The 14,435-nt window shown below is 41.9% G+C and overlaps 1 protein-coding gene across 1 annotated transcript; it reads left to right on the forward strand.

Moving 5' to 3' along the window:
• The first annotated feature begins 3,008 nt into the window (after nucleotides 1-3,008).
• On the forward strand, nucleotides 3,009-12,755 carry ANKRD1 (ankyrin repeat domain 1). The gene is made up of 9 exons (XM_012765573.2): nucleotides 3,009-3,294; nucleotides 3,935-4,114; nucleotides 5,142-5,279; nucleotides 5,411-5,518; nucleotides 6,727-6,825; nucleotides 8,370-8,468; nucleotides 8,656-8,754; nucleotides 8,895-8,993; nucleotides 11,820-12,755. The coding sequence occupies exons 1-9, from the start codon at nucleotides 3,268-3,270 to the stop codon at nucleotides 11,928-11,930; spliced, it is 960 nt and encodes a 319-aa protein (XP_012621027.1). The 5' UTR covers nucleotides 3,009-3,267; the 3' UTR covers nucleotides 11,931-12,755.
• The last annotated feature ends 1,680 nt before the right edge of the window (nucleotides 12,756-14,435 follow it).

Genomic DNA, 14,435 nt, shown 5'->3' on the forward strand with positions numbered 1-14,435 from the left:
CAGGGTTATAATGTTGGTCACATTTCAAATCATCCATCCAAATGAATAAATCCTGAGGAGGCGGAGAAAGGCTCATGAGGTAACACTGGCAAAACTCAAGGGTCATTCTTCATTCTGGTCACAGAGGGTCAACACTAGGTTGCTTAATGTTTGCTGAACCAACCAGGAGCCTTGTTGTTTTAATTCACCTTAGTAAGGAAAGGCTGTGTCCAGTATGAGGCTATGATAAAGCCAACTGTACAAATAGCAGAATTTCCCCCACTAGATGAACTTTTATGGGAAGGAAGCTCCTGAAAATCAAATGACAGAAAGCTCTCCTCCAGTTGAGAAGTTTTGTTCTCGGTTCTGATGAATAAGGATGATTTGAAAATACAGTTTTGTTTTATATGTTGTTAAGGAGCTAAATGTATCTGGAATCCCTTTTTGAAAAGCAGGTCCTCTCGTGTTTTGCTGGGACAGACTGAATCAGCACGGGAAAAGGTTGGCCTGGCAGTGATTTCTCCGGCCCTAAAATCCACACATCCACCCAGCTCACCCCTTTGAAGTTCAGCCCATTCTATCAATCCTTCTTCAAGTGTCATCCTCCCCAAAGTTTTCTTTAAGACTCCCCAGAGCCTCTTGTGGAGAATCAGTCAGGTTTGAGGGGCTAATTAAATCACTGGAAGCAGGAAAGGGCTTGGTAAACCTCCCTACCTACTGTCACCTACATTCTCTGAGGTGATTTGAACACTGAAGAGCCTTTTAATCACTTTTTGTTGCATCCTGAGTGGGTCTAGATGAGACCTGCCCTAAGAAATCCGCTCTATGGCCGGGCACGGTGGCTCACACCAGTAATCTTAGCACTCTGGGAGGCCGAGGCGGGCGCATTGCTCGAGGTCAGGAGTTCGAAACCAGCCTGAGCAAGAGCGAGACCCCCGTCTCTACTATAAATAGAAAGAAATTAATTGGCCAACTAATATATATAGAAAAAATTAGCCGGGCATATTAGTGCATGCCTGTAGTCCCAGCTACTCAGAAGGCTGAGGCAGCAGGATTGCTTGAGCCCAGGAGTTTGAGGTTGCTGTGAGCTAGGCTGCCGCCATGGCACTAACTCTAGCCTGGGCAACAAAGCGAGACTCTGTCTCAAAAAAAAAAAAAAAAAAGAAATCTGCTCTGGGCTCAATGATTCTTTGCTTCTATTGCGAGGAATCAAAACTCTTCCCCCTACCTAGATCCACTGACTGGCTGTGTGTGTGCAACAAGTTGCTTCACAGTTCTGCGCCTCAGCATCCGTTCTGTGAAATGAGAGCATTGGTCTTGCTCCAACGTTGAGGGCACAGACAGCTCTGAGATTCCATATTCGAGATCCTTTAACAACCCGCAACTCTTCCCCAAAGATATTCCCTCAGTTTGGGTCAGGCCTGGAACAAGAAGGCATAAGAGATGTAGGAAAAGCTTCCAGGACTACTTCTCACTTAGACAAAGGGACCAAAGCAAATAGCAAAAACTGCATCCACCTCAAAGAAGAGACCAGGGGATTTCCCTTTTAGGACAGAACCTTATGAGGACAGAACAGGAGATACGGGAGTGACTGGGAGGCTCCCTCTTTGTCAGTGTCTTGGCTTTGGGGCAGGGGTCAGTGTCTCATTGTGAAAGTTCCAGAAACATTATCCACCAGCTTATCATTTTAGGGGAGGAAGATGAGAATAGCATCCAAGTTTGTTCAGTGGGTGAGTTTGAGGAGAGATAGACACAAATGTGTCAAATACAACATCCTAATTAGCACTCCCCTCCGTTAATAATCCCACTTTCATTCTTCCCTCCTTTCTTTTACTGAAAAAAAGAGAAGGTTTTATTTATTTTTACTTTTTTGAGACAAGGTCTCGCTCTGTCGCCCTGGCTAGAGTACAGTGGCATAATCATAGCTCACTGCAACCTCAAACTCCCAAGCTCAAGCGATCCTCCTGTCTCAGCCTCCTGGGTAGCTGGGACTACAGGCGTGCACCACCATGCCCAGGTAAGTTTTCTATTTTTTGTAGAGACGGGGTCTTGCACTCGCTCAGGCTGGTCTCGAACTCCTGACCTCAAGCAATCCTCCTGTCTGGCCTCCCAAAGGATTACAGGCCACCATGAGCCACCATACCTGGTCAAAAATAAGGTTTTAAATGGCTTGAAGATTGAAACCCCAGTTTCTCCTGAACTATAGAAAGACCTAAATATTTTTATATGATTTAGCATCTCAGAGATGAGAAATCAAAACAGAGATGTTTTTCAATGTTTCCCATAGCAAAGCTAATTACGCCTCTGGAAATGGGTCTCAACCTCCATGCAACAGAATCATGTGAGTGCTTTAAGTCCCCATAAACTGCTTCAGAATCCCCTGGAGTGAGGCCCAGGGACCTGCATTTTGGACAAACTCTAGCAGGTGATTCTTTCCCCCACAGCATTTGAGATATTTGGCTCAATGACCTAATCAGGGTAATGCCATTGCTAATACCTGGGCTCATATAACCTATCTCTTGACCACTCTGATCCATTTTGAAGAAAAAATGCCCCAGTTAGTATGCTGTTTTAAAGCACACTAAGCATGTCATGTGCTAATTATAGCCAGTGACATCATAAAATAAAAGTGCATTGCTGAGTGCTTTCAATTTCTTATAATGATGGGAAGGTGGCATGTCATGGGGCCGTTTTAGCCCCAGACATCACTCCAGAGAATTCCACACAGATATAGACAGCACCCTTAGGGCCCCAGTCCTTTCCTCTGGGGCTGTTTACCCGCCAGAATAGGATGTCCTGAGGCAAACTGCCCCCAAGTGAAGTGTTGATAAGCCTGGTTATCAGAAAGATATTACCGGGAGTGTGATATGTGGGTCATTTTCTTGATATGTTAGTCATATGAAAGCTGACAAAGAAGGGAAAAGGGCAATGATATGGTGCAATATCAACAGACAGCTGTCTCCTGCCTTCCCGATAAATAGGATGGCTTGCATTGCTGAGCCGTGTGATCACTGCCAAAGGAATGGCCCTCTCACATTTCTTCCTGATTCACATATTCAGCGGTGCTAGCTTGTCATCCCCTCCCTCTTTGGCTTCCCAGACACTGAGTCTGGAATGAAAATTCACCTGCCTCTGAGTTGGCTGCTGGTGGGGGCAGGGGTGTTACTTGGGCTCCCAGGTTGGAAGATTATCTCACCCAGCCCAAGCTATATAAGCTGACCAGCGTGGAGGGCTGACTCCAGGGGTTCCTTCCACAGGAGAAAAACACACAGACGGGCTTCAGCCAACATGATGATGCTGAAAGTAGAAGAGCTGGTACGTAAGACACATGATTTTTTACACAGTGAAAACTGGTTCATCTTTGTTTTTTATGTGAAAATTGAAATGTCCTCTTCTTTCAAGGCCTAATGCAAAGGAACTCTGAAAATGTCATATCTGGGAAAAGGTTAGTTTGTGTGATGAAATAAGTGAAATTGGAAAAAAATGGAGCTGCCAGTAATGCATTCTCTGCATCTTTCCTGTTTGTTATCTTCTCCTTTGGTTTTATTATCAATACTGTAGGGTGGAATCACAGGTAGTTATCAAAATGCCGTAGGGAAGAAATTTCCTTGCAAGAAAGTCTGGAAACTTTACAACTCAAGGCCAAGGGTCATCAAGAGTACCTAAAATGAAGGAGTTTTCAATAATCAAAGGAGGGTTGCGATTTTCCCAGGATGGATGTGATTAAGCAGATTAAAAGTAGATTTAAATATGTCAACCTAAGTGTTGATTCAACCAAGAGAGTAGGGCAAGCACCTGAAGGTAATCCTGGGACATCTGCAGCTGCGAGTGCACAGCACAGAGGCGGCTGCCCGCAGGGAGGAGAAAGGACCAAGGGCCTCCTGCAGCATCCTCTGTAGAGAACGACCCCAGTGAGGGCCTCGCTGCTGCTGACGCTGTCACCTTCTCCCTGCAGGTCACAGGGAAGAAGAACAGCAATGGGGAGGCAGGTGAATTCCTTCCTGAGGATTTCAGAGATGGAGAGTACGAAGCTGCTGTTACTTTAGAGAAGCAGGAAGACCTGAAGACACTTCCAGCCCACCCGTTGACCCTGGGGGAACAACAGTGGGAAAAGGAGAAACAACGAGAGGCAGAGGTGAGAACCTTCCGTGGGATCCACCGGTGGGAGGCTGGGGCTGGAGGTACCAGGGAGGAAGAGAAGAGAAAAGAGAAACAAGGGCAGCCATTCCCAAGATGTTTCTTTACCAAATTCTAATCCATAAAAGACAAACTTATATGGAACAGATTTGGGAAATAATTCTTGGACAAAGCTATGACCTCTGGATTCTGAATTAATGATTTAATGTGTTATAACCATGTTTTGATTGAAAGATACACTTGGAAAGATAAATGTGTCCAGTGAATTTCTGATGATAAACACTGTGTAGTTAATCCCAAGCAAAGGAGAACTCTTTGTCTCCATAACATGGCCTGTGGTCCATGGATCATTGTTTGACTGTGTCCACTATCTGTGTTGACAGAGTCTGTGTTTCTGGGTGAATTTTCCTCACTAACACAGATAAAATGTATAGTAGTTAGCTGTAGTCCCTGGCCAGTCTATTTTAGAGACCCTGTTTAGTGGGATACCTGAAAGAGAATGACATTGATATGTCAGAGCTTAATATTTATAATTAGATTCTTTGGGATTAAAAATCTTTAATTTTTGAGCATGATAAAGAAAAAGTCCTACATAAAGGCATAGAGAAAAACCAAGCTTTAAAAGAAAAAAGAAGAAAATGAAGAAAGAGAGAAAATTAAAATATTTCTATAAAAAAAAAAGAGGAAAAAAAAAGTCCTACAGAAATCTAGGGCTTGTTTATGGCATTAATTATAAAATCATCACTTAGAGACTAGATAGTGTCTCCAATTAGTCAAGGGCTGATTCTGCAAGCAAGAGAAGTAAAGATGAAGGCAATTATCTGAGAATTAGACCCCTGAATAAATACTTGAATAAGAAATCACTAAATTGAAGTCAAAGATGTATTTTTAAAAATCGTAATTTTTTTTTTTTGCTCAAACTGTTCACGTACTTATCTGAGTCCTTGCAGATTTTGTTTAGATACCACCAGAGTGCTTGTCAGTAGAACTCACCATATTTTTTGAAATGCGGATTTCTTTTTTAGCTCAAAAAGAAAAAACTAGAACAAAGATCAAAGCTTGAAAATTTAGAGGACCTTGAAATAATCATTCAACTGAAGAAAAGGAAAAAATACAAGAAAACGAAAGTTCCAGTTATGAAGGAACCGGAACCCGAAATCATTGTAAGGGCTGTTTTGGTTTTGTAGTAATATACGTACGTCCAGTGTTGTGTTCCAGGGAACGGATATCTGTGGAGGGTTTGACTGAATGTTGGCGAGCTCACAGTAACACTCATACTATTTTTTGGCTTTAGACAGAACCTGTAGATGTGCCTAGGTTTCTGAAGGCTGCTCTGGAGAATAAACTGCCAGTAGTAGAAAAATTCTTGTCAGACAAGAACAATCCAGATGTTTGTGATGAGGTAAGGCTCATACAAAGTACTGCAAAATCCAGCTCATTAATTTTATGTGTTTCTGTTTTACTGTGGCCTTGTTACATGATGCCAAAGTCTTTCCACCTGAAACAGTTTCCCCAGCTATTGCCACATGTGCCAGTAGCAGAATAGCAGAGTGCAGTCCAAAAAACAAATACATAAATTCTGGGTTAGTGCTATGGATTGTATCATTTTTTTACATTCATATACATCTGGCTGATTTTTCAGTTTATCTTTAACCTCTTAGGTCCTTGGGATAAGACTTTGAATAAGGGCCAAAAAGTCACCTTTGGAGAAATATATTATTAGCATCATCTTTGATTGGACCCAAATGTGTCAGCACTAGAATCTGGAGACTGGAGTTCAAGTACTAGCTCTACCACAACTTGGCTATTTGTTTTTGAGCTAATCTGCATTCTGTGGGCCTCAGTTTCCTTGTCTGTAAATGTAGGGCATTGGAGTAAATGTCTAGAGTTGTTCCAGCTGTAATAGCCTATTAGATTATTTGTGTGAATATTCATTCACATGAAGACAATTTACCAGAAATCACTAATCCTTTTGTATTCTTCCCCCATGAATTGAAGGGGATCAGTTCTGAAGTTGAACTAAAAATCAGTCTCCCATTCTCTTAAAAAAAAATTGAAACCTGGGCACAGTGGCACACACCTGTAGTCCCAGCTACCCAGGAGGCTGAGGCGAGAGGATCACTTGAGCCCAGGAGTTTGAGTCCAGCCGGTGCAACATAGACCCAATTTCTAAATATATGTGTGTGTGTGTGTGTGTGTGTATGCATATCTCTATATTTAGAAATTGAATACTTTTTGCTATTCAACCTAGTAACAGTCCCAGATAGAAGAAAACTGTCTGATCTGAATGGCAAATGCTATATAAACAAGGACGGTTAAAATACAAGAAATGTTAGCATGTAGGTAGTTGTGAGCTTTTAAGTTCATATCCCTTAATATAGACCTTTGAGCACTTAGGGATGTATCTTGCAGGAAGCTCAAATCTTAGTTGCAGGAAAATTGTTCTAATAATTCTGCAATTTTAGTTAACTTTGACATTTCTAATTCATAAAGAAGCACTGGGGTTTCTATCAATCAGGTCATCAGAGTCCGCAGCTTAATACCTCTTAAAAGGATTTATGCACATTTTATATGCATTGCTATCTCTTATTTTAATCTCTATTCTGACAGTATAAGCGGACAGCTCTTCATAGAGCATGCTTGGAAGGACACTTGGCAATTGTGGAGAAGTTAATAGAAGCTGGAGCCCAGATTGAATTCCGTGATATGGTAAATATATTTCTTTGCTTGGAAATGAGCCAAAATAAGTAGACTGTATGAAGCTCAAGAAAACCTTCAATGAAAAACTGGGCTGATTGGATTGAAAATTGATCTGAGAGAAATAGGCAAAAGCTCATTTCTCCCTACAAAGGAAAGTTGGGAGATGAGACTAGGTCAGGTAGAAAGTATTTTCCATACATACTGAAAAGAAGGAAGTGAAAGCTGTTGAACAGAATTCAATATCCTCATCAGAGAGTTGGGTCATTCATTATCAAGTCAGTAGCATTACTGAGAAGCAATGCAGTCAACACTTGCCTGCCCACGGCTCTGTCCTTCCATTGTACACAGCAGCCTGCTTGTGGCCCCTCAGCTGCCAGCAATGTATAAGAATTCTCTAGCTGCACGCTTTATATGATAGATGCCAACTGCCATCGATGAGATTTGGGGCTAGACTGCATACAAAATGAATTGCATCTATGGAAAATAGCTGCTATTCAGACCTCAATAATTCAACCACTGTGATTTCTACAAAGACTAGTATATAGCATAATTTATGAATTGAAGATTGAGCTGGGAAAATGCTTTATGTATTTAAATGCAGCTCAATTTGACTTTATAGCAAAGTGGAAAAAGGATATTGAAGAAATCAAAGGACTTGGCCAAAATTGAATCCAAAAAACAAACACACTGAAAAAAAAATTAAAGAAACAAAAATAAAGTTTGCGTGGAAAGACACTAAAATTCATGAGTGTGGGATTTGGAAGGCCAGGGGTATACCAAACAGAGCAGTGAGGAGGGAGTGGCTAGTGCAGTCTTTAGTGACTGTAAGTGAGGACAGCTGAGGTACAGAGGCGGTACTGGCATAAATGAGAGCAGAGGACCAGCATGAGATGGGGAAAGTGAACCAGGGACCCCGGATGCGGGTGTCAAATCTAGATTAAAATATTTCAGAACGGAGTACTTTTATTCTGCCAGAATTTTAAATACATATGTCTAGAACTTTTGCGTATATTTGGCAAAAGTAGTTAAAAGTTCCAGGCAGATGTGGGTTTGCATATATATACATTGCCACTAATTGTGTTTTCTTGAAAAGAAACTTGAGGTTTTTGGTACCTTGTTTTTCTTATCTTCAAAATAAGAACAGTAGCACCTATCTCAAACATTGCTGGAAGGATCAAGGCATCTGGAATGTATAGCAACACGTTGGTATGAGGAAATTCTCAATAAATGGTTGTTCTTATTCTTCAAAAAAACATATATACTAGCTTTATTAAGAGCTTCCTAATGATACACACATGTACACAAATAAACACATAAGTGTTTACATGCAGGCGCCAGGGCACACACAGACACCCCCAGCCCCTCACAATTTAACCAAATCATTTGGCAAGAATCTTCAACCCCAGTAGTCAGAATTGGCAATCTGGATGGGGACACCCCCGTGTTATCAGGGATGCCCTAGAACCTGGGTTCTGCTGGGCTTGGAAACCAAGTACTAATTCCCCTGACCGCGTCCTCCTTACACTGTCGTGTCCTTTACCTCCCCGGTACAGCTTGAATCCACAGCCATCCACTGGGCAAGCCGTGGCGGAAACCTGGATGTTTTAAAATTGTTGCTGAACAAAGGAGCCAAAATCAGCGCCCGAGATAAGGTATTTCCTCCCCCTCCCCTACCTCCTCCCATTCCTAATCTATCCCACCTCTTCATTGAAGTCATCTGGAAGTCCGTGCAGCGTGCTGGCACCTAGTGGCCACCTGTCCCCTTCGCACGTGCCTTGGGGGCTGGGACGGCCTCTGTCCTCACCCCCAGCGGGTCAGCGGCGCTTTCCGATTTTCCAGTTGCTCAGCACCGCGCTGCACGTGGCGGTGCGGACCGGCCACTACGAGTGCGCAGAGCATCTCATCGCCTGCGAGGCGGACCTCAACGCCAAAGACAGAGTGAGTGGCCGGGCGCTCGCGGGCCTCCTGACGCCTCACCGCTTATGTATTTGGATCCCCCCCACCCAGGCCAGGGTGCTCTTGGGGGACCCACTTGCTGGCCCCGGACCCACCTGTGTCCCGTTTACTCGCCTCCCTAGGAAGGAGACACGCCCTTGCACGACGCCGTCAGGCTGAATCGGTACAGGATGATCCGACTCCTGATTACGTATGGCTCGGATCTCAACGTCAAGAACTGTGTAAGTCCCGGGAACAAAGGGGCGCCGCGTGCGAGCTTTCTGATTTCCAGAAGCGTTTCTTAAATACTTGAAAAGATTCCCACGGTGGTAGTATTTTGGAGGGTCTTCTGATGGTGTAAATGCCCCCGCCCATTTCCTTAAGGACACAGTTGACCTGAGCAAAGACTCAGGTCACATGGGCAGGGATGGGGGAAGCCGTAGTTATGACTTCTGTGCCCGATACAGTGCCTAACAATTCTTTTAAAATTTGATCTTGAAAATAAAAGGTTACAATTGCTCACCTTTACAAACACATATGTTGGAAGAGTCCAATCTGCCTTGGCCATTCCTGTCTCCGCAAGGCCTGGGGTGGTTAGGAATATAGACACCCACCCCATTCCTGAAAGGGTCTAAAATTCCTGTGGTCAGTGTAACCAATCAATATCCAATCCGAGTAATTCAGAATGGCCCTTCCCTCTGACAACAACATGAAATATAATCACATTCTTCCAGGGCTAGCTATGCTTTTGCCTATATTTTTTCAGATAATTTCTATCCATTCTCCACTTTTGTTTGCACATCTCTCAAAATAATTTCCTATATTTAGGCCCTGAAAATTCTTATATAAGTACATATTAATTTAACTTCATCTGTAAGCAGGGAATGTAACCAACTTTTCCTCGTGGTCTCCATTCCCAGACAAGCATCATCTAATATAAGCTTGAAAAATATCACCCTAAGAATGGGTGTAAATTACAGAATAAATAATTTGAAGAAGCTTTTGGAGAATCACTTTACAGAAAGTTGGGGGGAGGGGAACAGTCATCTTATAAATGCAAACAATTTTCTCCCTTTATTTGTGTTACTGAGACTGAGAGGAATATTTTATCATTTAAAAAATCTGGCTTGGTGACAGGAGCAAAGAGTGGTGATAAATGGAGATTGCTTGGGATGGGAAAGTGTTACCAATAGGGTCCCTTCAGGCTAGATATTCGGATTGGTCTATATAATACTGTTTTTTAAACTATCAGAGAAAGAGTAGATTCAGTGAAATCTCCAAAGCTGCAGAAAATATGAAGATTTTTTTTTCAGGCAGTGAGAAACTACCAGCAAAGATAAATAGCATGCAGATTTAGGAAGACTGTGTAAGTAGCCAGAAAATCAGGAGATAAATTTCAATGGAGAGGAATGCAAGGAATTTGTGGAAGAGTAGCCCAAAATACACAAATAAGGCTCATGGCTCTGAATGATCAGTTAGATCTCAGTCTAAGGGTTTTGGAACTATTAATGTCATTGACCCAATGGACTGATGTTCCCCCAAATGACTAATAAGCTATTGATGCCATCTTGAAGGAGATTGAAAACAACATACAATATTCTATCATTGTCCCAAACTCTGTATTCATGTCTACTGAAATGTATTCCTTAAGAAAGACACTGCAGAGGTGGAGAAGTTTCAAAATGAAAGTTTCAGGGCCTTTAACTCAAATGCCCACAGAGGCCAGGCAGGCAGATCATGTAAATGACTTCAGTTGGCGGCCCTTCCCCAACTCATTGTTGAGTCAGTCTCTCTGTGGATACATGGGTACCATGTTGCCAACTCTTGTGATATTTTTCATAGAGGTTACAAATCCAGTTGGGAAATCTTTTGATTTCCAACTGTTGCCAATTAATTCTAACCTCAAAAAAAAAAAAATCTAAGTTTTGTTAGGGTCAAAACAAAATAGATCTCTAGACTGATTTGCATTTCAAAGCTGCTAGTTTGCTATCACTAGGTTAAACAGATACTTCTAAATGAATAGAGATGGAAAAATTTAGGACTTCTATCTATAGACAAGAATTGAGAGGTGACAGGGTAAATATCTTGAGACATGTGCCTAAGGGAAATCAAAGTTTGGCCTCAAAAATATTTATTTGCACATGTCATTGACATCAACTCCAGGAAAAATAAATTTCCTGGGAGAGTACAACGTAAATTCTGAGAAGTTATGAAAAATCTGCTCCCAGGAGCAGCAGCAGTACCCTAGCAGTACCTGAGTACTTAAGCCAAGGTGTTAAAGCAGCTCATTTACCACCAGTTCTTATCAATCAAAGAACTATTTCCCAAATTGATAGGAACTGATTCTTAACCAAGAGGGATACCGCCACCTCCCAGAGCCCATTCCACAGGATACTGGAGATGAATTGAGGAATTTTTTGAATTTCAAAATGACTTAAGAGGTTCTTGCTACTTAGTGTCTAGGGACTAGGCATTTTACCAATACCTGGGATAGTCCCTCAGTGGAAAAAAAATTGCCAGAAGCATCCCAGTAAGAAACAGTGAAGGGCCAGGAGTGGTAGCTCACGCCTGTAATCCTAGCACTCTGGGAGGCCGAGGCGGGCGGATTGCTCGAGGTCAGGAGTTCCAAACCAGCCTGAGTAAGAGCGAGACCCCCGTCTCTACTATAAATAGAAAGAAATTAATTGGCCAACTAATATATATAGAAAAAATTAGCCAGGCATGGTGGCGCATGCCTGTAGTCACAGCTACTCGGGAGGCTGAGGCAGAAGGATCGCTCGAGCCCAGGAGTTTGAGGTTGCTGTGAGCTAGGCTGACGCCACGGCACTCACTCTAGCCTGGGCAACAAAGCGAGACTCTGTCTCAAAAAAAAAAAAAAAGAAAAAGAAAAAGAAACAGTGAAGGGCAGGCTTGAATCTAAACTGTGAATCACTCACAGTGGAAACCATAAAACACTTTGATAACATGTACCAAACACCGATCTCTTACCTCATGAAACACACACAGAGAATGTGAATTTACAGATGTCTCCCACCTGGAAGTCAAGTCTCCTCCTCTCTCTTGATTAGGCTGGGAAGACCCCGATGGATCTGGTGCTACACTGGCAGAATGGAACTAAAGCAATATTCGACAGCCTCAAAGAGAGCTCCTACAAAACCTCTCGCATAGCTACATTCTAAGGGAAACGACAGACTCTCATCAGTAGCCGTTCACTCACATTTTGAAGGCACAGCCCAAAGAAGAGTAACTAGCCATAAAATCTTATTTCTGCTTTATCAACATGTGGTGAAGATGTACCTAATGAAGTTTCGAGAAAGCACTGGGTTATAGGTATTCAAATTTCTATTAGCGAAACTCACTCTATTTATTTTTATTTATTCCTCTTTACTTATTTATTTTTTTTTCTTTTTTTTATTATTAGAATCCTTGTAGTTTCATATCTTTACTTATTTATTAACTTCTATGATACTGCTATTCAGAACTTCATGATCATCCATTTGGTGAGCAAAGCTTAATTTGTATGACACTTTCGGAGCCTTCCCATAGACAGCTCTTAAATCAGGTGAATGAGCAATGCTCTAAGTGCCTACTTGAGTGTCACTTCACTCATGTAAGATATTTCAAGGTGATTTTAAAAGACAAAGGTGATTATTGCAACCCTCTTTTCTCTTGAATTTTTAATGCCAAAGTTTGAATGGAGCAAGGGAAGGCATGTAGTGACAGGAAAGGAAACAATGGAATGAAAGTGATTCCGTGAAGACAGGGAAGTCAGCCATGTTACCCCTGGGCCTGGTTTTGCTTTGTTTGTTACTAAGTCACACAGCGTACCCAGGTGACAAGAACGTAATGAGTTTAAGCACAGGGCAGTGGCAGGAGCGGCCCATGGGGCCATGCAGAATTGAATTTGTTCAAAAAAGACAAAAGGAAATGCAAACTGTAAATGTGTAAATGTATATTGTGTTGTATGTATATTTTATATTCATAATAAAAGCAAACAAACTCTACGCCTCTTTCTAAGTCCTTCTATAAGTGTGGCGGGGACGTCCCATGTGGAAAAGGCCATTTAGGAGGTGTTCTTTTTCATTGTTTTCCAAGTTTTGCAGATTAGAAATATCCTGTATTTCCAACAGCACCGTCAGGATTTAATGTGTATACAGATCACCTGAGGATCTTGTTAAAATGTAGATTCTAATTCAGGTAGTCTCAGGTGGAGCCTGAGATTTTGCTTTTCTGACAAGCTCCCACGTGGTGAGAGGCGGTGGAATGTCTCAGCCAGGCTCTGAGCAGCTAGGCTGAGAACTGGAACCACACAGTTTAAGCTCTTTTGGTCTCAATGATGTGGAGAAAGAGACCCCTGGTGGTCATAAGGATTACTGCAAGCTAAACGTGATTCCTTCCAGGCGTCCTCAAACTACTGCCCCGGGGGCCACATGTAGGTGTTTTTGCCCCCCCCCCTTTTTTTTTACTTCAAAATAAGATATGTTCAGTATGCACAGGAATTTGTTCTTAGTTTTTTTTTTTTAACTATAGTCCGACCCTCCAACGGTTTGAGGAACTGTGAACTGGCCCCCTGTTTAAAAAGATTGAGGACCCCTGCAAGACGTTCCCATTAGGGCTTAACTAGAGGTTTCACTGCTCCTGTGGACAGGACCTGCGGTGTCAAAGGCCTCCCAGAGAGAACACACGAGGTCAGTGATTTTTGACCTCCAGTGGGAGCCACAGGCAGGCCTGGAAGATGTGGATTCTGTTCTAGACCACCACAGTAAAGCTAATATTGCAATAAAGTGAGTCACATGAATTTTTTTGGTTTTCCAGTACATACAAAAGTTATGTTTACACTATATTGGAGTCTATTAAATGTGCAATAGTATTATGTCTAAAAAAATGTACACACCTTAATTTAAAAACACTTTATTGCTAAAAAAGAAAAATTGCTAACAAACCTGCTAAAACAAATTACTAACAAGCCACCACCAAAAATTGCTGGTGGAAGGTCTTGCCTTGATGTTGATGGCTGCTGACTGATTAGGCTGGTGGTTGCTGAGGGCTGGGCTCGCTGTGGCAATTTCTTAAAATAAGACAACAATGAAATTTGCTGCATTGATTGGCTTTTCTTTTCATGAAATATTTCTATGTAGCATGTTATGATGTTTAATAGCATTTTTACCTGCAGTAGATCTGCTTTCAAAACTGGAGTCCATCTTCTCAAACCTTGCCACTGCTTTATCAACTAGATTTATGTAATATTCTAAATCCTTTGTTGTCATTTCAACAATGTTCACAGCATCTTCACCAGGAGTAGATTCCATCTCAAGAAACCACTTTCTTTGCTCATCCATAAGAAGCAATTCCTCAACCATTCAGGTTTTATCATAAGATTGCAGCAATTCAGTCATATCTTCAGGCTCCACTTCTAGTTCTCTTGCTATTTCCCCCACATCTGCAGTTACTTTCTCCAGTGATGCCATGACCCTCAAAGTCATCCATGAGGGTTGGAATCAACTTCTTCCAAATTCCTATTAATGTTGATATTTCAACTTCCTCCTGTGAATCATGAATGTTTTAAATGGCATCTAAAATGGTAAATTCTTTCCAGATGATTTTCAATTTATTTTGCCCAGATCCATCAGGAATCACTATCTATGGAAACTAGAGCCTTATGAAATGTATTTATTACCTAGTAA

The sequence above is a fragment of the Microcebus murinus genome, chromosome 14 (genome assembly GCF_040939455.1).
Source record: "Microcebus murinus isolate Inina chromosome 14, M.murinus_Inina_mat1.0, whole genome shotgun sequence".
NCBI lineage: Eukaryota > Metazoa > Chordata > Mammalia > Primates > Cheirogaleidae > Microcebus > Microcebus murinus.

Bases quoted from the DNA above. Each gene is read 5' to 3' on its own strand.
- ANKRD1 (XM_012765573.2), top strand. From the start codon at position 3,268: ATGATGATGCTGAAAGTAGAAGAGCTG. The intron at 5,280-5,410 runs GTAAGGGCTGTT...TTTTGGCTTTAG, and splicing joins AACCGGAACCCGAAATCATT to ACAGAACCTGTAGATGTGCC. The intron at 8,755-8,894 runs GTGAGTGGCCGG...TCGCCTCCCTAG, and splicing joins ACCTCAACGCCAAAGACAGA to GAAGGAGACACGCCCTTGCA.